The 22,119-nt window shown below is 37.7% G+C and overlaps 3 protein-coding genes across 5 annotated transcripts; 2 read left to right on the top strand and 1 right to left on the bottom strand.

Annotated features, from left to right (window-relative positions):
- The first annotated feature begins 7,019 nt into the window (after positions 1-7,019).
- Positions 7,020-8,929, top strand: LOC113714978 (strychnine-10-hydroxylase-like). Its single transcript, XM_027239121.1, has 2 exons — positions 7,020-7,998; positions 8,301-8,929. The coding sequence occupies exons 1-2, from the start codon at positions 7,020-7,022 to the stop codon at positions 8,927-8,929; spliced, it is 1,608 nt and encodes a 535-aa protein (XP_027094922.1).
- A 3,515-nt stretch (positions 8,930-12,444) lies between these two features.
- LOC113714471 (inactive protein kinase SELMODRAFT_444075-like) lies at positions 12,445-18,121 on the top strand. 3 transcript variants are annotated; one of them, XM_027238318.2, is made up of 8 exons: positions 12,452-13,352; positions 13,461-13,618; positions 14,180-14,274; positions 15,327-16,369; positions 16,484-16,644; positions 16,870-16,946; positions 17,137-17,461; positions 17,626-18,121. In XM_027238318.2, exons 1-8 carry the CDS (start codon positions 13,166-13,168, stop codon positions 17,773-17,775), a joined length of 2,196 nt encoding a protein of 731 aa, XP_027094119.2. In that variant the 5' UTR covers positions 12,452-13,165; the 3' UTR covers positions 17,776-18,121. The 3 variants fall into 3 exon arrangements, with proteins under 3 accessions (XP_071925515.1, XP_027094119.2, XP_027094120.2); XM_072069414.1 differs by lacking the exon at positions 17,626-18,121 and having other exon boundaries at positions 12,445-13,352; positions 16,856-16,946; positions 17,137-17,341; XM_027238319.2 differs by lacking the exon at positions 12,452-13,352 and having other exon boundaries at positions 13,478-13,618; positions 15,323-16,369.
- A 1,315-nt stretch (positions 18,122-19,436) lies between these two features.
- Positions 19,437-21,391, bottom strand: LOC113714361 (protein JINGUBANG-like). Its single transcript, XM_027238167.2, has one exon. It carries the CDS (start codon positions 21,158-21,160, stop codon positions 19,826-19,828), a length of 1,335 nt encoding a protein of 444 aa, XP_027093968.1. The 5' UTR covers positions 21,161-21,391; the 3' UTR covers positions 19,437-19,825.
- Between the last annotated feature and the right edge of the window lie 728 nt (positions 21,392-22,119).

Below are 22,119 nucleotides of genomic sequence, written 5' to 3'. Positions count from 1 at the left end.
ATTTTGAACCTTCAAGTTTATTATCAGTACACTTACCTTTTTATCAAGATATAAACATAATTAAATCAAGATCGACTATAATCCAATGATGAAATGGTCAAAGCTATTCTAATGCATAGAAGAGGGTCACTTTTTTGCAAGTGTAGAGCAACAGCTCTTTAGAAATGATACAAAACTGGGAGGGAAAATCACCAAGAAGCACTCTTTCACTTTAGCATTATGTATGGCTTCTTTTTAATTTGAATATTTATGGACTCTGTGGTTCAAGCTTGTTGGCGCTGATGGCTAATGGTTTCTGCAAATGCTTGCTTTTCTCGGTCAATTTCATTGTTCTATATTTTCTCAGGAGCACAACACTGTAATTAAGCTAAAATAGGCAGAAAACTCGAATACTTTAGATCAATTGTTCCATAACCAAATAATGTAGACAATGTTCCATAATGAAGTAAAACTCATTCCAGTAGAATAATACAAATGGCAGATTTTCTCCTTGTGTTTTCCCCATACCTAGATCATTCAATAATACTGTGGTCAACTTGGCAACAAATGCAGACATATACAAACTTCTGAAAGTACTTGCTTAAAAATCAGTTAGTCATGATAGATGTCTATGCATGTCATCTGCTTCCCAGACAACATTAAGAAGGAAAGTAAGCTGCACCAGATTGTCAAGTAAATCCACCGTTAGATGGACACAGGGACCCAAAAGATGCCAAGATCTCCCTAAATATATTTATGCACTTGCATACATACATACACAAAAACGCACACAGAGACATTCTGACCACTATAAAATAACTATTTGCAATTGAAGACATTTAAGTGTAAAGGAAAACATTGGTGCTCACAAACTGATAATAGTGGAAAAGCATTTTATGAAATACTGTAAAGGACTACTTATTTGAATTACTGCTTCCGTGTCATCAAGTATCAAGACCTTTGTGGTGTCTCTGTGTGCAATCTCTTTATGCAATCACTCTGGAGTTGGAATAGACATCTCCAGGGTCAAGCAATTTTGCCATTTGCAATGCATATGCACGTTATATGTACATTTCCACCAAAAATAGTTGATTATCTCAAGTTTGACACAAACATTTCATCAAATGCTTGATACCGTCAACAGGCGATCCAAGAAAAGAGTAAGGAGAAAAACAGAAACAAATGGACATTTTATCCTCCACAGATCCGAATAGAATTGGATAAGACAATGACCATAGAAAACCGACAGCGTACACAACAAACATTCAGAAAATCAAAGATGCTAACCTGTATGTTATAAATCCCAATCTTTCGATCAAAAAAAAAATGCTGATATAACCCCTAATATCTTAGGATAGTATCAAAAACATTTATAGAAGAAAGTGGAAATAGACATATCTCAGATAGAGGATTGATTACCTTTTCGTGTTAGTGATTGTACATCAAATTGTAATGCAAAGTTGGTAGCAGCTGTGCAATTCTCAATCCTTTCCAATCTCATAGCTAGTACATGTTGGATTTTAGTGCAAACATGTCTACGTAATTTCTTAGATTTCCACTTTATGCATGCTTGTTTTCTGTAATTCTTTCTCTCCAAGCGTTTTTCTTCAACATAATATGGAGGAGGATAAGAACAAATAGCAGAGAAAGGTGGCTGAGAAGTGGAAACGTTTGCTATTCTATTTATATCATGAAGTTGAGTGACCGTGAGATTATAGTTTTCATTGAACCTATCTTCACAGGAAAATGTTCTATTTGAGGTTGATCTAAGATCAATATCATTAGGTTGAGGAAAGCTCCTGATATGAGAAGTATGGATTTCAAGGACACATATAAAATTGATGGAAGGCAAACCCTGAGAGTGAGCATAAACCTCATCAATACTAAAGGTTAATAGGAGCTGGTTATGATTTGGTTGATCAAAGGTCCTTAGATGAGAACCATCTGATCCATGCATAGATGTGACATTGGGAGAGGATAAATGTTTAGAAATAGGGACAACTTCACTACTATAATTTTCATGATCCTTCCTACTTATGTTACCATTTGGGTCTGTCATAAAGTGGAGGCCAAAATTTGGTGGCTGTCAAACTACCAAAGATAAAATTTATAATGATACCTACTTCCAAAACTGAATGAGTATAGCAGTGAGTAGAATCGTCTCCTCAGGGAACCGATAGATTTATTGCACACAGGTAATTGGGAAATTTTTCAAAGAGAGAGAGATAAATGAAACAAATTAAAAACGTAAGATTACTAAATAAACAATCGCAATAAATGCAATGACTCAAGAATGAAACAAACAATTAATTGACACAACCTAATCAAGGAGATAATCTCGGCACCGGTTCACACAATTGATCATAGATACCTGAATTAATTCACACATTCGCAAATAAATTGGTTCTAGCAATTTAGCAACTGCCAAACTCCCAATCTCTCCTTAATTTTACGGTAGTCCAGAGACGCTCTTAAACTACCCTCTTGTAAAATAGATAACCCCAGAGACGCTCGAAGGATTTAATCTAATTACAGCTTTAAGAATTAGAGAGACCCAATTTTAGTTAACAAACACATATGCGGGTTCATTTAAACTAGATTAATTATTCCTACGACCCAAATTAGACTGCTTGCGAGGCAATGAAATTGGTACCGTTTGCCACTAATTTAAGACATTCAAGTGATACGCACCCCTGTTCTAATTGGCAATATATTATTTAGACAATTGAATAATTGGCCATATTGATCCAATAAATCCAAACAATAATAGGCTGTTCAAACAAAGAATAATTAAATACTCACAAATGTAGAATATAGAATAAACAAAATGATCTCACAATTATTCGTGCTTCGGGACTTGATTACTCCTCAACTAGATAAAAGAACTAATCTTGCCGCATAATCACGAAGCAATTGAAGGCTTTCATGGAGTTTAGCCGATTGAAGTAAAGAGCGGCATAACCGCTAGTCTCAAACTCACGTATATGAAGGGAAAAAAAAGATAAAAGACAAAAGATAAAAGGTCCAAAGATAAAAGACCCAAGACCTAGTCTATTGTTGTCTTCTTTATAGTGTTTGCGCCGCCGCTTCCTTTTGCTAACACAGAGTTTGTTTCTAAAAGGATTGCTTCCTTATTTTCCTCCTTGAATTGTTGCCAAAAAAGAGGCTCTGAAGATGTCTCCTAATCCCACGTAACTTCCAATTACATCTTCCAAAAATTGCGGCAGCTTCCAGGGACAGGCCCCGCGGTCCGTCTTTTTCACGCAACTCTGCAGTCTCTGGCGTGGGCACGCTCTAGAATGACTAGTCTTCTGAAATTTTGCCTCTTTTTGTCACTTTTAACACCGGTTGCCTGCAAATAACACAAATATCAAATATGAGCAGAAACCGATTACTCTAAGCAATAAACGGCCAAAATCAAGACCAAACATCAATGAATAAAATGCACAATTATCTCCCTATCAGTGGGACAAATTAGATCAACATTATTTCCTGAGGTCTGAATATCTACATATGTAGTATTAGAACGCATATGGATTGGATTAGCAGGATGAGCCTGGGAAAATGGCAGATTTCTTGATAGCTCTTCACATTGTTCTATTGTATGAGAGCTATTTGGGTTTCTTTTAATGAAGTCTCGGTATTGTAACATTCATCAAACCACTTATCTACTAAATTAAATCCTTTACTTGCATTCCTTTTTCATTTCATCTTAATGAAAGTAGCAGTAACGAAATGTGACTAATGATAGCTAATGAAGAAAGTAAAGCTAACCTCTATATATATGAAGCCCAAACTGCTAGATACAAGCAGCTGATCAAGAGATACAAATGTAAGACTAATTGTTTGAGACTATCGTATTTGACGAATCAGAGTGATTAACTAGTAAAAGACAAAATGTAAGAAAGAAAAGTGCTATAAGCATGCATTCAGTTATGATATTGTCCAGGGTGTAGTCAAGCAGAGCAAAATTTAAGCAAAAAAATTGCAGTATTTAGTGAAAGAACAGAAGAAATGACCTTGAATTGAAGCAATTCCTTAATACGAATCTGTCAACCCCAAACAAAAGCCTTTTTAGCACCCACTTTTTTTAAATTGTAACTAAACCCCTGAACAAAGTTGGCAACCAAAATAAAATGCAAAAGAAAGATATCAGTTAGTGTAAAACTATACAAATATCCAATATGTTTAAATTATACTCACACGAGAAAAAATTAGAAAAAGAGAAAGATATAATTAGGCATACTTTAAATGAATGTCAAGCTGCTAAGGATAAAAGCAGCTAAAATATTAAGAAATACTAGAATGGACATATCAATAATTTCATCCACAAATTTCAACGGCAAAATTCAACCAACCAGAAACACTAAATCAAGATAGCAAATATAAAACCAACATCATGTGTATGGTAATTTAAAACTGCAATAGTAGACCTGGATTCAATTTAGTGCCAGACTATCACAAAAACTTTTCCTCAACAAAGATGTGAATTTTATGCAATCAACTTCTTATATTGTGGATTTAATATTTGAGAGTTCTGTGGAACAAAAAACATTGCCTCTAAAAATAACTCCGAGGAACTAATATTCTATACTTTTAAGCCAGCCGCAAAAAATCCTAGAAACTCAATGTTAAAATTCTCTAAATTTTGTTTTTTCTATCGCCTACCTAACCTTTGTGAATAATATCACCAATGTGAGGCAAAACTTTAATATTTAAGACTTTATCTTTTATTCTCATTTCCATAAGTGGAATTTTGGCAAGCTTTTCTCGTATCTGTAAGACATGGATGGCAGTATTCATTTTGATGCCTTTACATAAGACTGGAACTTAAGTTTGAAGTTGAGGTTGAGAATTTAACTTGTTTAGCTTAGTTATCTCTATTCAGCAAGTGGTGACAACGCTTCCTTACTAATCAGTTGTAGTATATTATTAATAAGAAAAGAAAAAGCAAAAAAGCGTACGAGAACTATGCAAAACTCTTTCTTCGGAGCCTTTATAATTTCCTTTTTAAACTTACTCTCTCTTTAGTGTGATGTGATTGTTTCTCCAAATTTATTTACTTATTTATTTTTAATTTTTTAAGAAAAAACTGGAAGTATGAGATACATAGCGCCTTATCTTTTCTTATCTCGTCTCTTTTTGTTCAGCAAAAGATTATGTGAAGATCTTCTCATCATTTTAGAAGCAGATGCATTGTTTTTTCCTGTTGTGATTAGTGATTGATAGCTAATGGTTTAGTACTCTTAAACATTTCATTCTATGGCCCTAGGGTGCATGAAAATGTGAATTTTATGCAATCAACTTGTTGTAACATGTAACAAGAACCCAGCAAACTTTGACTGTTAAATAGCAGAACTTACAACTTATGAACTTAATACTTTCAAGGGAACTTACAACGGATAAGAAAAAAAGTGTAAGAAAAAAAAATTCAGTTGATAAGTAATAAGTGAAACCAAACGAACTTACAACTAAAAAACTATGACTAACACATGAAATACAGTGGAACTTAGGCACAAAAATTGTAGCGTATACTGAAGGACTGAAGATAGTAACTTGAAATTGAAGCAACTACTTAATGAAAATCTATGAACGCTAAATCAGAAGTTTTTTTGCACCAATTCTTTCAAAGTGCAATTAAACTTCTGAAGAAATTTGGCAACCAAAATAAAAAGTATACAGATTATCCAATCTCTTCAATACTCGTAGGGGAAAATATTAGACACTATTCGGTTGCCAAGAGCACATAGCTGATGATAACTTTTTAAGCCATTTTGAATTATGATTATATATGAATTAGACCCCTCTTGACATCTATAGATTTAAAGCATTGATACACTATCCAAACTTGTGAAATGCCTATGCTAAAAATGTACTTTTTTGCATAAATTATTATTTTTTATTGCTTCAAAATTGGGCAGGGCATTTTATATTTTCATCGCGCGAAGCGCGTTTATGCCTCCTAGTTTTATAGAGTAAATTCTTGAATTATGATGAAAAAAAAAAGAGTTTCTACAAGTAAGGCTATTGGTGGAGGCGTTTCTAAAATAGGGTTGTTCGCATTTGTTAAATGTGAACTTACTTAGCTCGAATTCGGCAAATGCGAGCTAGGATACATTTTTTTTTTAAAAAAAAAAGTACCTCGCATTTCTCTGTCTCTTTCACCTAAACCCAAAAACAGAGCTCCGTTCTTTACGTCAAACATTCGGCATTCAAATCCATAAGTAGAGGGGCAGAAATTGGAACGAAACTTTGCACATCCAGCTCACTCTCTCGTCTTTTGCGTAGCTAGACACCAGTCCAAGCTTCCAAGAGGAAATTGCCCAAAATCCCTCAATCTCTTTCTTTCTCGTCGGTTGTTGTTCGCCATTGTTAAGCTTCCACCAGACGCCATTTGCACCCCAACCAGCTGCCATTTCTACCTCAGCAGTCATCCCCAACCAATTTTGTGACCCTTTGCGCTGCACATTTTCTTTCCCTTCGCAAATGGCTTTCAAATTCGTGGCTGTGCATCGCAAATTGTCTCTGAAGTATGTGGTTTTGTGACTATCCTGTCTGGAACATTCCTTCTCCACAAGACCAAGGACATGGGAGGTGTAAGCAGCACTAGTAACACGCCCGTGCCATCTCCGGTATTCCTGGCATCACGCTAGAATTCTGCGGTCTGAGCTTTGAGATGAGATCGCATTCTGCGGTCTGCGGTCTGAGCACAGTGACCTCGCATTTCATAAATGCGAGGTAACTGACCTCGCATTTCATAAATGCGAGGTCTAGTTTTCTTTTTTCTTTTTTTTTTTGGATTTCGTTGGAGGAAAATTCAAGAGACTTCGCATTCAGCAAATGCGAGTTCCCTCAACTCGCATTTGCTGAATGCGAAGATCCCTTGGACAGAACCCCACACTCAAAATGCCCCATTTGTAGAATTTTTTTAAAATTCATCATAATTTTAGAAATTTCTCTAGTTTTATATACAAGGCAGAGATAATAGGTAGATAAGAGTGGCATATGCATACCACCATGTTTCTACCCAAAACTGAGCTATGGAATTGCTTCTCTTATACCCTAGGGCTGCAGTAGTTGGGCTACTTGTATTGGCTTTTGTTCTCTCCTTTTTACTTTGGAGGTCTGCCAACTCTAAGCAGGCTGAAGTTAGACCAATCAAAAGCTGTTTACCGGTTGAAGCAGGCGGCGCATGGCCCATAATTGGTCACCTCCACCTCTTAGCTGGAGGCTCACAGCTCGCCCACATAATATTGGGAGGCATGGCTGACAAATACGAGCCATCATTCACCCTAAGACTCGGAGTTCACAGGGCCGTGGTAGTCAGTAGCCTGGAAATGGCGAAGGAGCTTTTCACCTCCCAGGATACGGTTGTATCACAACGACCAACTTGTTTAGCAGCTAAACTCCTCGGCTACAACTATGCCATGTTTGGCTTCGCTCCTTACGGCCCATTTTGGAGGGAGATCCGCAAAATAATTTCCCAAAAATTGCTCTCTGCTCGCCGGCTCGAGCTCCTCAAGCACGTGAGAGTTTCTGAAACTGGGATTTTCGTGAAAGAGCTTTACAGGGAGTCATCAAAGGGTCGTGCTTTGGTTGATATGAAGCGGTGGGTTGGGGGCTTGACTTTAAACGTGATTATAAGAATGATTGCCGGAAAAAGATACTTTGGGGGAGCAATAGATGTTAGTGAGGAGAAAGAAGCCAGGCAGTGCCAGAAGGCGGCGAGGGATTTCTTTCATTTAGTTGGGATATATGTGGTGGCCGACTTCGTTCCTTTCTTGGGTTGGTTAGACTTAGAAGGACACGAGAAGAAACTGAAGGAAACTGCTAAAGAAATGGATCAGATTGTTGAGGGATGGCTGAAGGAGCATAAACGGAGAAAAGAGTCCGGCAAGGGTGATGGCCAACAAGACTTCATGGACGTAATGCTCTCGGTCACCCAAGGTGGCCAAGGAGAAATAATGAACCTTGCTCGAGGCTATGATGCTGACACCATTGTCAAGGCCACGTGCCTAGTATGCACTATTTTAAGCGAAATGTCTTCGTTTATTTTTTTTTCTTTTGGCTTACATTTTCTTTCATCTAATGCTCTACAATATAGCCTTAATTTGCTCCGCTAGCTCAAACCATCCTAGGCTTTTCTTAAAGAATCTAACATGAAATAGACTTACATGAAAATTGGAGTTTATAATCCTACTGGTAGCACGAGACTTTTCTTCTTCTTCTTTTTCTTCCCTTTTCCCTTTATTTATGGCAAAGAAAATAGTTAGTACTATTGTTTCTACTAATGCTATACTGACTTATTCGGACTTGACATCATTTGATGTCCGGTGGGAGTGACACCACAGCAATTGTGCTAACATGGGCACTATCTCTCTTGTTGAACAATCCTCAAGTCCTGAGAAAAGCTCGAGAAGAACTAGATCTCCATATTGGCAAGGATAGACGAGTAACAGAATCAGACATCAACAATCTGGGCTACCTTCAAGCCATTGTCAAAGAGACATTTCGGCTGTACCCAGCTTCTCCACTGGGCGTTACTAGGGACTTCAATGAAGACTGCACTTTCGGTGGTGGTAATTATCATGTCCCCAAAGGCACGAGGCTGATATTCAACCTGTGGAAACTCCAGCGGGATCCAAACATATGGCCTGATGATCCATCCGAATATAGGCCTGAGAGGTTCCTTTCGACTCATAAAGGTGTTGAAATCAATGGAAAGCAATTCGAACTGGTCCCCTTTGGCGCAGGCAGAAGAATTTGCCCTGGATTGCATTTTGGCATTCAAATGATACACCTGATTTTAGCAGATTTGCTTCATGCATTTGACATCTCAAAGCCGAGCGATGAACCGGTTGATATGACTGAGAGCGCTGGATTAACAAATGCCAAAGCCACGCCTCTTGATGTGCTAATTGCACCGCGCCTGTCTCCTAATCTTTATTAATAAATCTAAGTCTTATCCAAATAATCTATGTATATTGTATTTGAAGACGCCTCATCCAAGGATGGTGTGAAGAATATGTAGCATCTATACCTATTTTTCAGGAGTATATGTTTTAAATATGTAGTAGTTTATGCTTCATTTCATGCACAAACCGTACCAAGACTTAAGTTGCAAATATATTTACTAGGGCCTTATCCGTCGGACCACAGGATTATATGCACTTGCAAAACATGAAAAGAGTAATTAGCTGGGAGACAAAAAAGTTCAGGAAGCCTCAACTGAACTGTGAACCAAATTCAACACTGTCAATCAATAGTATCATCAGGTGCCGGTTCCATACATCAATGATATATGCTCAAATTGAATACTGATAAAAGGGCTAAAAAAAGACTAATAAAAAGGGGGGAAATGACAAATAAAGCTAGAAATGACAACGCTGGGGGATAATGATTGTTGATCTCTCTCTCAATAATTGATCGTGAGCCAAATTAATAAGGGTTGTCAATTGTCACCGTGTACTCGGGTGCGACTTGTTGATCCAAAACTTCTCTCGGTAATTAATGGTAATCACGAAAGTCGTGATCCAAATCAATCAAGGAAAGATTTTTTTGTCAATTATCATATAATTAATCGTAACCACGAAAGTCGTGATTCAAATCAATCAACCAAGACTTTTTGTCAATTGCAACCAGAACAAAACTATACATTCTCATTAATTCACATCACTCTTTATCTCGTTAATTTTGCTAATTTTGTCATTTATTAGATTTAAATTGGATAAATTTGAGAATTTAGGATGCAAAGTGTTCAAAATTGAGAGTTTAGATTGTAAAGCGTTCAAAATTAAAATTTAGAATGTAAAATAAAAAAGTGCCACAAGTTTGAGATTGCAAAATGGAGTTAAGTCAAAAGAAAAAAACAATCTATCTAACTCCTCAGCCAAAAAGCTATGGCCTCTTTAAAAGCCTCGCAGTCCCAGTCTCCTGGTTTTGAGGAAGTTGCAAAATGAGTTAGTAAATCACATTGGAAGTACTAAACGGGGCTCTATACCTACTAACCCCTAATACACAAGTCTCTTTAGGTTCCCCTTCTCCCTAGATTAGGATAGAGTTGGTTATACAATATATCGTTGTTGACAAAAAAAAAATAGTACTAAACAGGTCATGGAACCAACAGCCTTTTGCCCTGTTGGTCACTACCAAAGATTTGTTACATTATGTGATTTTCTTAAATTCATGTGGATGCATATTATACTCGTTTGGTCTAATGGCGGTTCAGTCCTTCTCTCCTCCTAGATTAGGTTAGAGTAAGAATAAAAGTAGTTAAGTAATGAATGACAGAAAAAAAAAAGTACTAAACAAGTCATGGGATCAGGAATAGGCAATCAATTGATATGTGGCCGGGGTCGGATTTGCTAATCAAATTCTAAAATTGCTAGTAATCAAATTCTAAAAGTACCATAGCTTTTTGCTTTGCTTCCAAATTACTAGTAATTAGCTAATGGCCAGGTCAAATTCCTACGGTATCAGACTAGCTCTTTAGGATTTCAAGAGCTTAGGGAATTTTTTAAAATTGATCCACAAAATCCATTTATTTGGGGATATTGGTTTGTGTAATGGTTTGTAGACTCTAGATGGTTCGTGTTATGGTTTGTTTTACCAATCGTACGCCGACATTTTTGTGTGGCCAGGCTGTCCGTAAAGTGATGACCCAAGCCATGATAGGTTGGGCCGAGTACTCTGTCCTCCCGGACCTCTACTTTCATGAACATCCTATGCAAATGATCAACAACTTGACAGCCACCTCCGCTGGTGCTCAGAACCCAAAAAAATAAATAAATAAATAAATAAAAGCCAAAACCCAGTCCAGTTGAGAAGCATATAACAAAGGATTGTCCCTTAAGCCATTTTCGGTTTTTCATCCCCGTGCAAGATTTTTGCCTAGTTTGAGAGTTTAGATGAGAAAAGAAAAGAAAGAGAACAAAATATTGCGACTATATATTTTCTGTAGTTTGGGGTCTTAGGAGAGAAAACAAGAGGCAAGGTAAGTAACATGTTGAATTTAGAAATATGTCCATTTAATCAAATAACTAGATGTTTGTTTAACTGGTGAAAATGACATTACCAAAAAAAAAAAAAAGGATTTAGCGAGACATATTCTGTTTATTCTATTTCGTTACTTTTCTTCCCGGCTTAAACTTTCAAATGAAGAAAAATAATAAGTTTAAGGCGTGTTTGAATAGACATTATTTGCACAAAAATTATTTGTTTGTACCAATAATATATTTTTCAACACATCTTTTTATTTTTTTTAATCATTTTTTTGGTCTCATATACATCACATTACAAAATTGTTATAATAATTAATTTCTGAATCATTTCTTTGCTCATCGATTACTTCCATCCAAATGAACTGCAGAGCATCAGATTAGACAACAAAGAGATAATAATTTATTTTGAGCTAAATGGAAAAGAGTTCAACTCCAGCAAGACAATCACAATTTGCAGACAAATAAAGGCCCACTTAGCTGAATAATTGGCTTAGTATCTCACAAACTACGCTTATTCTTTGAATGATGAAACTAATGATTTGGTTGCATTAATTGCATCATAATTGTAATCACATGATTCGGTTCTTGTGTGGGCTGCCCTGATCCCTCCTTGACAACAACATGCCCATCCGTTTTCCACTCTCCCTCTATTTTAAGGTCATCCTCTGCCACAACATAAATTGGTTAAACATAAATCGTGTGTTCGAATCTTGTTTGTCGGTGTGAGAGCTATATTGGCGGATAATCTGTAAAATCTCAAATATGCAATCTATGATTTCGAAAACATATTTTGATCCATATAAAAATTCTTGTATGCGGTCTATAATTTCGGAGAAATACGTCTTAAATGATGATAATAACCGGAACAGACACCATGCCAGCCTTTTCCTGCCAAAACAAGCCATCCTCTACCTTCTACACTATCTACATACATATTTTTCATTTCTCAATCAACAGTTCTCATCATCTTAAAATGGCAACCGTCCATTCATCCCCCTCAAATCACTTTCACGACCTTTGTATTCCATGACCATGTCTGTCTGGGTGGCTGCTTATGATGATGAAGATCCATCATTGCAGCTCTCCCCAACTCAAGATGGTCACGCCACCTTAAATTATTAGTACCATTCTTTTCTTTCCACTGCTCAAACTTCAAGGTCTCAACCAAGAATTTAAATTCAATTGGACAGACCCCAGTGTGGTCCTCATCATAAAACCAAACCAGAAATACGCAACTTGAGCAGATTAGGCAAATATATACTATTGGTCCAACCGGGTTGGCATAAGAGACACGTAAAAGGGCAAAAAAAAGAAAAAAAGAAAAATACAAATCAATAATGGAGGTCTAATTTCTTAAGCCAACAGGCAACAGCGACCTTCCCAGATAACATAAGTTGAAATCCGGTTCAGTTAATGAGAATAATCATATTATTATTATTGGGTCAAAACTCATTATAATTGTGGGAAATTGGGTGCCAGCAAGACTCCCAACTCTAGGCCCGATTCAAGTAAAGTGATAGAAACAACACTTATCATTGTTTGCTGCATACATGCATACGTTAGTTGTATTGAATTTTCTCAACCTTTCTCTTCTTCTAAAGAAAATGATTAATCAGGTGTCTTTAATTATTTTGTTGAAACCAATTAATCTGTTCATTTTCAGCATAAAACTAAACCAAAGTTCAATTGAAAGATAGTTATTGTCCATAATCAACTTTTATTTTCCCCTTTTTCTTACATATCTTTGTATTTCCTTTTTTTTTGCCGTCTCGATGGTCAGTGTTGGTTGTGATGAATTTTGAAATTTAGAAGCTAGGAATAATTTTCTAGAAAATAGCATTAAGTATCTAAGTTTTTGCCAATATCTAAATGTGTTCAGGTTTTTTTTTTTTTTTTTTTGGGATCAAGTATTTCTATATGTTACTCGTTATGTAAAATTCCAAATTGAGGAATTAAAAAATCGTAAAAAAAAAAAAGAAATTTCTTAACAGGTCACGTTTGTTTACCAAGGAGTCGTTGGCCTACTGAAACAAGCATTGCAACTAGTGCATTACAAACTCGACTGGAGCACTTGGGAAAAAAAAAGGTGGGGGAGAGGCCTACATAGCTAACCAGCTTCATATTCTTCTCTCTCACCAAAAATCTTTTTCTCCCGCACTCAATTTTACGATCACCGGAGCTGTTAAATGGAAATTAGCAACACGACTTTGACACCTAGGAGTGCTGCCGGAAAAATGTCGTCGGAGCAAGTCATCGTGGCCGTGAAGGCAGAGAAGGTGATCACGAAGACGGCAATGGCTTGGGCATTGACTCACGTCGTCCATCCCGGCGACTGCATTACCTTGCTCGCCGTGTTTCCCGAGGAGAAAACCGGTTAGAATTTCTGCACTCTTAAGCATATCCGTAATTCTCAAGCTACTGCTAGTAGTACATCGACTTTTTTTTTTGGGAAGGTGTGATTAGTGTGTGTAATATATGCAGGGAGGAGGAGATTTTGGGGATTTCCGAGGTTGAAAGGAGACTGCCGTGCTGCTGCTGGCGGTGCTGACCCGACGTCGACGAACAGGTTGCCTGACCGGATTGGCCAGATCTCTGAGTCGTGTTCTCAAATGGTTCTTCAATTTCACGATCGAATTGATGTACGTTTTAGTGACTAGTAGTAAAATTTTGCTGCATTTCTAGTTTTTACTTTTTAGTGTAACTTTCAAGGGATGCCGATTGGCCTCTTTGTCTTCTCCTAGATTCCATGCTGATTTCATCTTTCAAGACCTTTTAAACTTTATTTTTTTTTAACTTTTATGGGTAATTAGGTAATTTTGATAGTGTTGTTTTTGTCACGCGTGGTAAAATCTAAAGTTTAGAGCATTGACGAAGGAAACAAAATCATTACTTGTATTAAATAGATGAAAGATCCCTTTTGTCGCACTACTTTTGAGTTTTAGAAGAATTATGATGGGTCTTTTTGTATTGGAGTTGGAGTTTGGAGGACAATGGGCTGTGATGCCAATAGCGGTGAATGTAGGGATAAGGAGTCAATTCCTGATATATTTACTGAGGGAAGGGTTATTAATGACTACGGTAGTTTGCTATATTGCTTAAAATCGAATGTTATCAGACATAATTTGTTGTTTGGTTATGAAAGCAAGACATTTGACTAAAAATGAGAAACAAATCAGAGTTATGCTTGGTGTTGTTTGTAGGTCAGAGTGCGTATCAAAGTCGTCTCAGCTACACCTGCTGGCACTGTGGCAGCTGAAGCAAAGGATAATGCAGCCAAATGGGTCGTATTGGACAAGTAATTTAACATAAATGTATTATTTCTTATTTTCTAAGTCTTGGTTTTCTGTGTTTACGATGTCTTCTTTTCTTGGTCTTGTTAGCTTCTAATAAACTGTTCCCCAAGATATGATAGCTTTTGCCTCTATATCTCTTCTGATTGAAGGGCATGTGAGAAAACTCATCCAGCGATTTAGTTGTGCATATAAAGGTCCGGAAAGGGTTGTAGTTCTCGATTTGTAATATGCTTAATAGTAATTTGGATCAGTAAGTAGTTAAACTTCACTAACACTTCAAATATATCAAAGAATTGGTGCTATATCCAATCCTAAGTGTTAATACCTTGAACCAATTACTGGTCCTGCTCCAAATCCCAATAATTATAAGCAAATTGCTGCTTATAATAATTGGAATGCAATATCTATAAAGTATTCCCTGAAACGATGAGTTCTAAACACGTCAACGATGTTTATGGATCATCACTCCATTTCTTTGGTCTTTATTCGTGAGGAGAATTAAAGTTGATTTTACTTTAGACTAGAATCTGAATAAATTCTAATCAAGGATCTCCTGTGTGTTAATAATTGGTTGAGTTGGTTCTAGTTTACTTGCTGGTCTGTTCGAGTCATTATCTTAATGTCTTTCCCTTCAATGCAATTCAGAGTTCTGCTGTGGCAGATTTCTTTAGTTGTTAACCTTGTTTGGCTAACTACCTGCATTTTAGACCACTTATGTCACTTAGACCTGACTAGAAGCATCGGAGCCATTGTTTTGGAGTTGCATTTTTCGGACATGACATGATCAATGCTTGCTCATATTGTCATCAAGATGGATACCATTAGTTATTTTTTGATTTGAATTACATGTATTTTTATGTTGCTATCAACCCTCAACCTTGCATGTCTGCCTAAGCTGTTACATGAGTTTCTAAGGGTTGTTAATCAAATTTTATTTCTTAGCCATCTTGTTCTCTCATCACCTTAATGGAAAATAACATTTAATCGCCTAGTTCATGTGACTGTCTGCTCAGAAATACAACACTCACTCAAAAATTTTGTTCTCCTTAGCCAGAAAACTGAAGCTAGAACTTCGGCATTGCATGGATCAGCTTCACTGCAACATTGTAGTTATGAAGGGTTCACAGCCAAAAGTCCTTAGGCTCAATCTTGAATGCTCAGACGAAATTCAAACCCCTTTTTATTCTGCTGCTTCTTCACCTGTTTTGGATGTGCAGAAGTTGCATGGACTGAGGATGAAGCATTCGACTCCTGTGAGTAGCCCTGAGGAGCCAAGCACGTCCTACACAAAAACCTCAGGAGAAACTTCATTATCCAGTCCTGACACTGCCACTTCTAAATTCCTTGTGTATCAACAAAATCCCCTTTATGAAAAACTAACTACGGGCAAGCACACTCCTAGCCATAAACCTAATGGCTTTGGTCATCCACTTGCTTTGCCAGATTCAGTTGAGGAAAGGACTGTAACCCTTTCTATGAGCTCAGAAAATTTAAGTTTGGATGATAAAAGAATCTTTTGGATTCCTCAGAACCACAAGATAAGCGAGAAAGCCCAAGAAATTGGAGACTGCCAAAATGGATTGCAAAATACAGCACTACCTATGAGAGATGACCATCACCACCTTGTGCCATGTATGTTGACAGAAGGGCATAAACACAATCTAACCTATGGTAAAGATGTTGAATTTAACTCGAACATCAGAGATGCAGTTTCTTTGTGCAGAACTTTGTCAACACCCCCTCCTTTATGTTCACAATGTCAACAGAAGGCACCAGCTTTTGGAAAGCCCCCTAGGCAATTCCTTTATGAAGAGCTAGAGGAGGCTACAGACGGTTTCTCAGATATGAATTTCCTAGCTGAAGGAGGGTTTGGTTTGGTTTACAGAGGTATTTTGAGGGATGGACTAGTTGTCGCAATTAAACAGCTGAAGTTTTCTGGATCTCAAAGGGACGCTGATTTCTGTAGGGAAGTGCGAGTTTTAAGCTGTGCGCAACATAGAAATGTTGTGCTATTGATTGGATTTTGCGTTGAGCAGAAGAGGAGATTATTAGTATATGAGTACATATGCAACAGCTCCTTGGATCTACACTTACATGGTATTTTCTGTTCCCTTTCATGTTGATACATAAAAGAGTGGAGTCCCCATTTCAGTTACTCAACTATAGCAAACTACAGCACTCTGACTTGGATGATGTTTTTAAAATTGATAGGAAACTTGGATACAATTCTTGATTGGGACATGCGACTCAAAATAGCTATTGGAACAGCAAGAGGCTTACGATATCTCCATGAAGATTGCAGGGTGGGATGTATAATACATAGAGATTTGAGGCCTCACAACATCCTCCTGACCCATGATTTTGAACCTCTGGTAAATGATTGCTAGAAGCATTTAGTTTGCATAATTTAGTATGCAACTGTGATTAAATCAGAGTAATCTGTTTACAAGTATTTTCTGAATTAGCAAAATCTATTCCATTTGAGATCTTTGAATAGCATGCACCCACCTCTCTACTTTGGCTTTTTATTGACAGTTTGTGTATTTTCTCTGTCAAATAATCATTTTCATCCCAATTATATAGTGCATTCTTTTCAGGTTGCAGATTTTGGTCTTGCTAGACTACATCGTGAATGGGAACTTTGTGATGAGGAGCAAGTTATTGGAACATATGGGTAATTTAATACTTTGTTTTGTCACTATATATTATTCATTTATGACTACCTTAAATTCTAAAAGAATAATGTAGTAGAAGCGTTCATTTTAATCCGTGTGTTGAATTTTCCTCAGTTATATATCTTGACATGTTTCTGAACTTGTTTTGTGAATCAAACTTAATTTGGCTGATTTCTTTGACATCTGTAGGTATCTTGCACCAGAGTACTTCACTGATGCCAAAGTTACAGAGAAAGTTGACATATATGCTTTTGGCCTAGTGTTATTAGAGCTAATTACGGGTGAAAAAACTGGTGCCTTGCCAAATTACAGTGGACAGCAATTTCTGTTCAAGAACTTTCACCCTTTGGGTACTCTGGAAGAAAGCCATTCTTTAGCAGATAAACAGAGGTTTCTGGATCCCTGCTTGGTTAGTTATGAGCTCCAAAGTTTCCCATATGAACTACGGGCAATGAGCAATGCTGCATCCTTGTGCCTACAGAAAGATCCTGATCTACGGCCCCCAATGTCAAAGGTTTCCCCTCCCTGTGTTAATTTAATATGGTTATCACCCGTAGCATTCTCTCCTCTGCACTCATGTTGACAGAACTAGTCTTGCCTTTCTGTCTAGCTATTTTTTCTAATTCGTTTAAGAAAGGTGGAAATTTAAGCCCTGATAACTTTTTCAAATTATATTAGGTTCTCAGAATACTAGAAGGAGGGGGTAAAGTTGTTCCTCTGGTATTGGATTCAAACTCAATCGGTAGTAGAAGCGGGCACATCAATGGATTGAATCCAGGTATAAATACTACATCAAGAAGAAAGCATTCTCGGAGGCTTTCTCACTAAGAAGTCCACCTAAAGTAGTCCCTTATCTTTGACTGGTGAGTGTGTAGTAAATTCTTACGGTTACGAGTGTACTTCTGTATTACATTGTCTGTATATGCTTCTTGCTCACTTCTAGAGCCAAATTTCATGGCTATAAAGAAAAACACGAGTTAGTTTCAATTTTTCTTCATCATTTTGTCCTTTAGACCTTGGTCATCAACCTTTCAGTGAAAAAGTAACCTGTAGCGTTGATCAGTGAAAGTGACGCTTTGTTCTCTTGCCCAAGACTTGAACTCTATAGCACAGGATCAGTTGCTTCAAAATGTTCAAATAGATGGCAATCCAATATGCTTCGTGTTCAGTTTCATTTCATCATCAAGTTTCTCAGCACTTATCATAGACGGTCAGGTGAATAATGAGGAAAAGATTCTATGCCCTTTTAGAACCCCATGAAACCTATTTGATTTGTAATGTGAAAGGGCAAGGGAAGTATATAAACCTTTGGGCACCCCAAAGAAAAGAAAAATTAATATTTTGGCACTCAGAAAAGCTGAATGAGGCTCTGGTGTTTCCTTGTAAATTTGACTCTACTTCTGTTTTACTTGGAAATTTCTCTCTTTCCTTGGAAAAACAACAGTGAATTACAAGAGGCTAAGATGTTGGAGGTACAGATCACAAGCAGAACATTATCAACCTGTCTAAATTTGATGGGTTGTGTTCTCTGATTGTATCTTAATTGTATCTTCTGGACTTTTTCCCTGATTTACGTAGTGTAGTTGATATATCAAACACACTGCAAAGAGCATTTTACGAAGAATCTGAATTACAATTTCTGTCCCTCTTGTTTGTCATGTTGGGTAATGAATATCCAAGGATTAAAGCCATCGTTTTTCCAGGAATTCGTAATTATAAAACGTCTAGTCCAAAGGAATGGCAGCAACTTGTCCGCAACTAATCCCAGATTATCTTTCAACAATGGATGGTTAATTTGACCTTACAACTAGAAAATCTTGAAGATCCGTCAATAATCTAGTATACTCTAGAAAGTTGCTGTCTTACGGACTAACATCATTATATTTCCTACTCCTCTGCATGCAGTTAATGCTAAGAACAACTAAGAAATGAGGATGCTGATTTAATAATTGAGGTCCAAGCATTAAAATTGCAATTAACTGGGTAGCCATTCTAGTCGTGTTTTGTGGTGCTTCTCATAATTTGATTTCTCTAGTGTTATAGTGAGCAATAAAATTGGAGTGTCTGAACTCAATCATAGAAAATAATATTGCTGGGAAGAAATATGGTCACTCTCTCTCGAGCAAATGTCCGTTCAATTTGTTCCTAAAAGTCCATTCTTGAAAAGAAGAAATAAGAATTTCCAATTTTGAGAGAAACAAACTTTAGGAGGGGTACGAGAGGATTCGGTAAACATGCTTGCAGGTACTAATCCAATTATACACATCAATACGGGATCCGTGCTTTTACCAAATGCTTGCTGGATGATCATTATTATTGTTGGAATGGGTCAAACTTAAGATCTGAATAATTTAACAATGGGTGAGTTGGGGGGGGGGGGGGGGTGGGGTGGGGTTGGCTCCCCAGTCTTTTTTGCTGGACAGATTCGGCCAACCTTGTGATCGTCACTCTTCCAGCTTCAGGACAACCAGTGCAGGAAACTCAAAAAATAAGATTTCAAATTTCGTCTTATCGATCCATTGTTAGTGGAACCACCAAACACGGCTTAAACATGGAGATAACAGATAAATATGTATCAAGAACTTTCTATAAATAAACGATCCTAGGCTAAAGTAGTTCTTAAATTACAGGCAAGTTTTATTCGCGAATTGTAAACTCTCCATACACTGTTTCAGTCGTCCATTATCATCCATCCGCTCATGAATATCACATTAGCATTGGTACTTTCAAGTCCAGAATCAAGATCTCTCTCGCACCTGTTTCACGATTTTATCTAACAAAAGACTATCGCAATATCATGGATTAGCAATTAATTACCGGGATCGTCGACCAAACTTTGATGAATGACTGACTCCTCCAGGTCTGTTGTAAATTGTAATCAATACTTTGCTGAAGGTATCGAGTCCCAAGGAGAATCACCCTGGCCTGGTTGCATGTTACCCATATGGCGCAAATCTGGTGCTGTCTCAGAAACGCTCCAGACCTTAACTGATTTATCAAGACTTCCACTATAAACCACCCACCGCTGATCACCGGTGGAGGAGTCTTTGTCCTCCTCAGCCGCCAGGCACTTGACTGGTCCAGTATGACCAGTCAAGACAGAGAGACAGGTATGAACATTTCCTTCCCTCCTCCAGACGCATATGGTTTTGTCTGCCGATCCACTGAAAACCAAGTTCCCTGCTGCAGTCAGGCAGAGGACGGCCAGTTTGTGACCCTTTAAGACACCACCATGGGTCAATTCCTTCTCACGTTCCCAAAAGTTGACAAGCCCATCTGATGAGCCGCAATAAACCACCGATCCTGATTTATTCACAGCTAAAGCAGTCACTGCACATTCTTGAGTCAAGAGGGTTTGAATAAAATGATGCTTTACTGTTTTACCACTGGATTCTCTTCTCCAAACCTTAACAGTCCCATCGGCGGATCCTGTATACACCAATCCTTCCAGACTGGCCACAACGGAATTAACCGCATCATCATGGGCTTTAACAGATTCCAGGCATTTCGAGTTTTCGACCCTCCAAACCTTAAACGTCCTGTCCCACGAGGCAGAATAAAGAAGCCCTTGTTCTTGGTTCATGCTCAAGCAAGAAATGGCATCAACATGCTTGATCCAGAGGGCAGTCCGTTTACGTTTGACCTCGATATAGTTACTAGGTTTCATTGAGGCTTTGAAGATATCAAAGAAAGTTGGTAAAGTCCCTGAACGCTTGTGGACACTGGGGTTCTTAGGATTAATCTTCCACACACGAACCTTTCCATCCTGATGACCCGTAAAGATCTTGTCCCCGGAGATGATAATGGCTTTAACAAGGCCGCTGTTGGATTTGAATGCTGTAAATTCCTTCATATTCTTCCAAACACGGATGTTCTTGCTGTCCGAACCCGTGTAAAGAAGGTCCTCTTTCGCGGCCAATGAATATATGTGGCCTTCTTCGCGAACAAGCGAACCGATGAGGCCATTCTGAGGGACATTTTGTGGCACATTTTCATCAAATTTGGACCATGGGGACTGGGTAAAAAGTGAATTTTGGTTCCAGGGAGACATCGTCATGGGGGACATCTCGCCGCTCAACCGGCTAACATCATAGCCTGAGAAGCTGCTGTGCCGGGCGGCCATTTCATCATCTGTGGCTGCGGAGCAAATGTTGGGGTCCGAATGGGTCATGTTGCCTATTTTTGGAGGCAAACTTGAGGTGTCAGAAAACATTCTTGGCCTTCCTCCTTCCTTTTCTTATATCATTCAAAAAAGATGTTGTGTATTTCAACCATGAAAACTAAACCAAAAAAAATGACGAATGGTTTAACAAAAATCGAGAGAGAAGGCCAGATATGAAAATGATCAAAGGGAAGGGAAAACTGATGAGAGACTAGACAAGGGATAGAGGCAATGGAGATTGGAGAATGAAGAGGAGGAAGGAATGGGAGGGAGACTTTGTAGGGGATGACTTAAAATAAATAAATGAATAAAAGGTCTTGAAGGCGGGAGTGGAGGCCAATGAGGTGTCGACACATGTCAGCAAGAAACGTAATTCTTGCGTGCAGAGGAATTTGTCGGGTCCTCATAATCCGGGTCGGAAGTTTGCGTTCGTTGGGGTGGTTTAAGTAGTTTAATGAGGAGATTGTGGTTGGACATGCAGGCTGACAGGTATAGGACCAAAAGAGATACAAAAAAAAAAAAAAAAAAAAAAAAAAAAATGGAAAAAGAAAAAGTTTCGGCCTTTTGGAGAGTGTTACCTTCAGAGCTCTATTAGGGGATTTTTATTTGGATAAAAAAACCAGCACTAAAGTAATTGTTTTTGTAATCAAAATTTAAGATAAATTATTGAATTAGAGGTGGATGATATTCAGGTACAATAAAGTGTAGAAGGGAACTATTGGTCGGATATAGAAACATCTAGTGTTACTACATTTAGAAATCTCAATTCAATACCCTCTGCATACAAAAAATTTTGACACTTTTGAGTAGCATGTTAGTCCTTGAAAACGGCCTTACACTTCACATTACATAATATATGTTCTTATTGCCGTTTGAAATATTCAGATTTCAGTGTGGGAAAGTGATCTATGAGTGTATATGGTGGTGATATTCTCATCCTTTCATCTTTTTTTTTTTTTTGTTCGACAATGAAATGTTTCAGAGGGGTATAAACTATAAACATGCCACAG

This window comes from Coffea arabica, chromosome 10c, assembly GCF_036785885.1.
Source record: "Coffea arabica cultivar ET-39 chromosome 10c, Coffea Arabica ET-39 HiFi, whole genome shotgun sequence".
NCBI classification, from domain to species: domain Eukaryota; kingdom Viridiplantae; phylum Streptophyta; class Magnoliopsida; order Gentianales; family Rubiaceae; genus Coffea; species Coffea arabica.
This window is presented reverse-complemented; position numbering and strand designations above follow the sequence as displayed.

Coding starts and splice junctions, on each gene's coding strand:
- LOC113714471 (XM_027238318.2), top strand. CDS start 13,166: ATGGAAATTAGCAACACGACTTTGACACCTAGGAGTGCTGCCGGAAAA. Junction 14,275..15,326: donor AAATGGGTCGTATTGGACAA/GTAATTTAACAT, acceptor CTCCTTAGCCAG/AAAACTGAAGCTAGAACTTC. Junction 16,947..17,136: donor CAAGTTATTGGAACATATGG/GTAATTTAATAC, acceptor TGACATCTGTAG/GTATCTTGCACCAGAGTACT.
- LOC113714361 (XM_027238167.2), bottom strand. CDS start 21,160: ATGTTTTCTGACACCTCAAGTTTGCCTCCAAAAATAGGCAACATGACC.
- LOC113714978 (XM_027239121.1), top strand. CDS start 7,020: ATGGAATTGCTTCTCTTATACCCTAGGGCTGCAGTAGTTGGGCTACTT. Junction 7,999..8,300: donor TGTCAAGGCCACGTGCCTAG/TATGCACTATTT, acceptor GGACTTGACATC/ATTTGATGTCCGGTGGGAGT.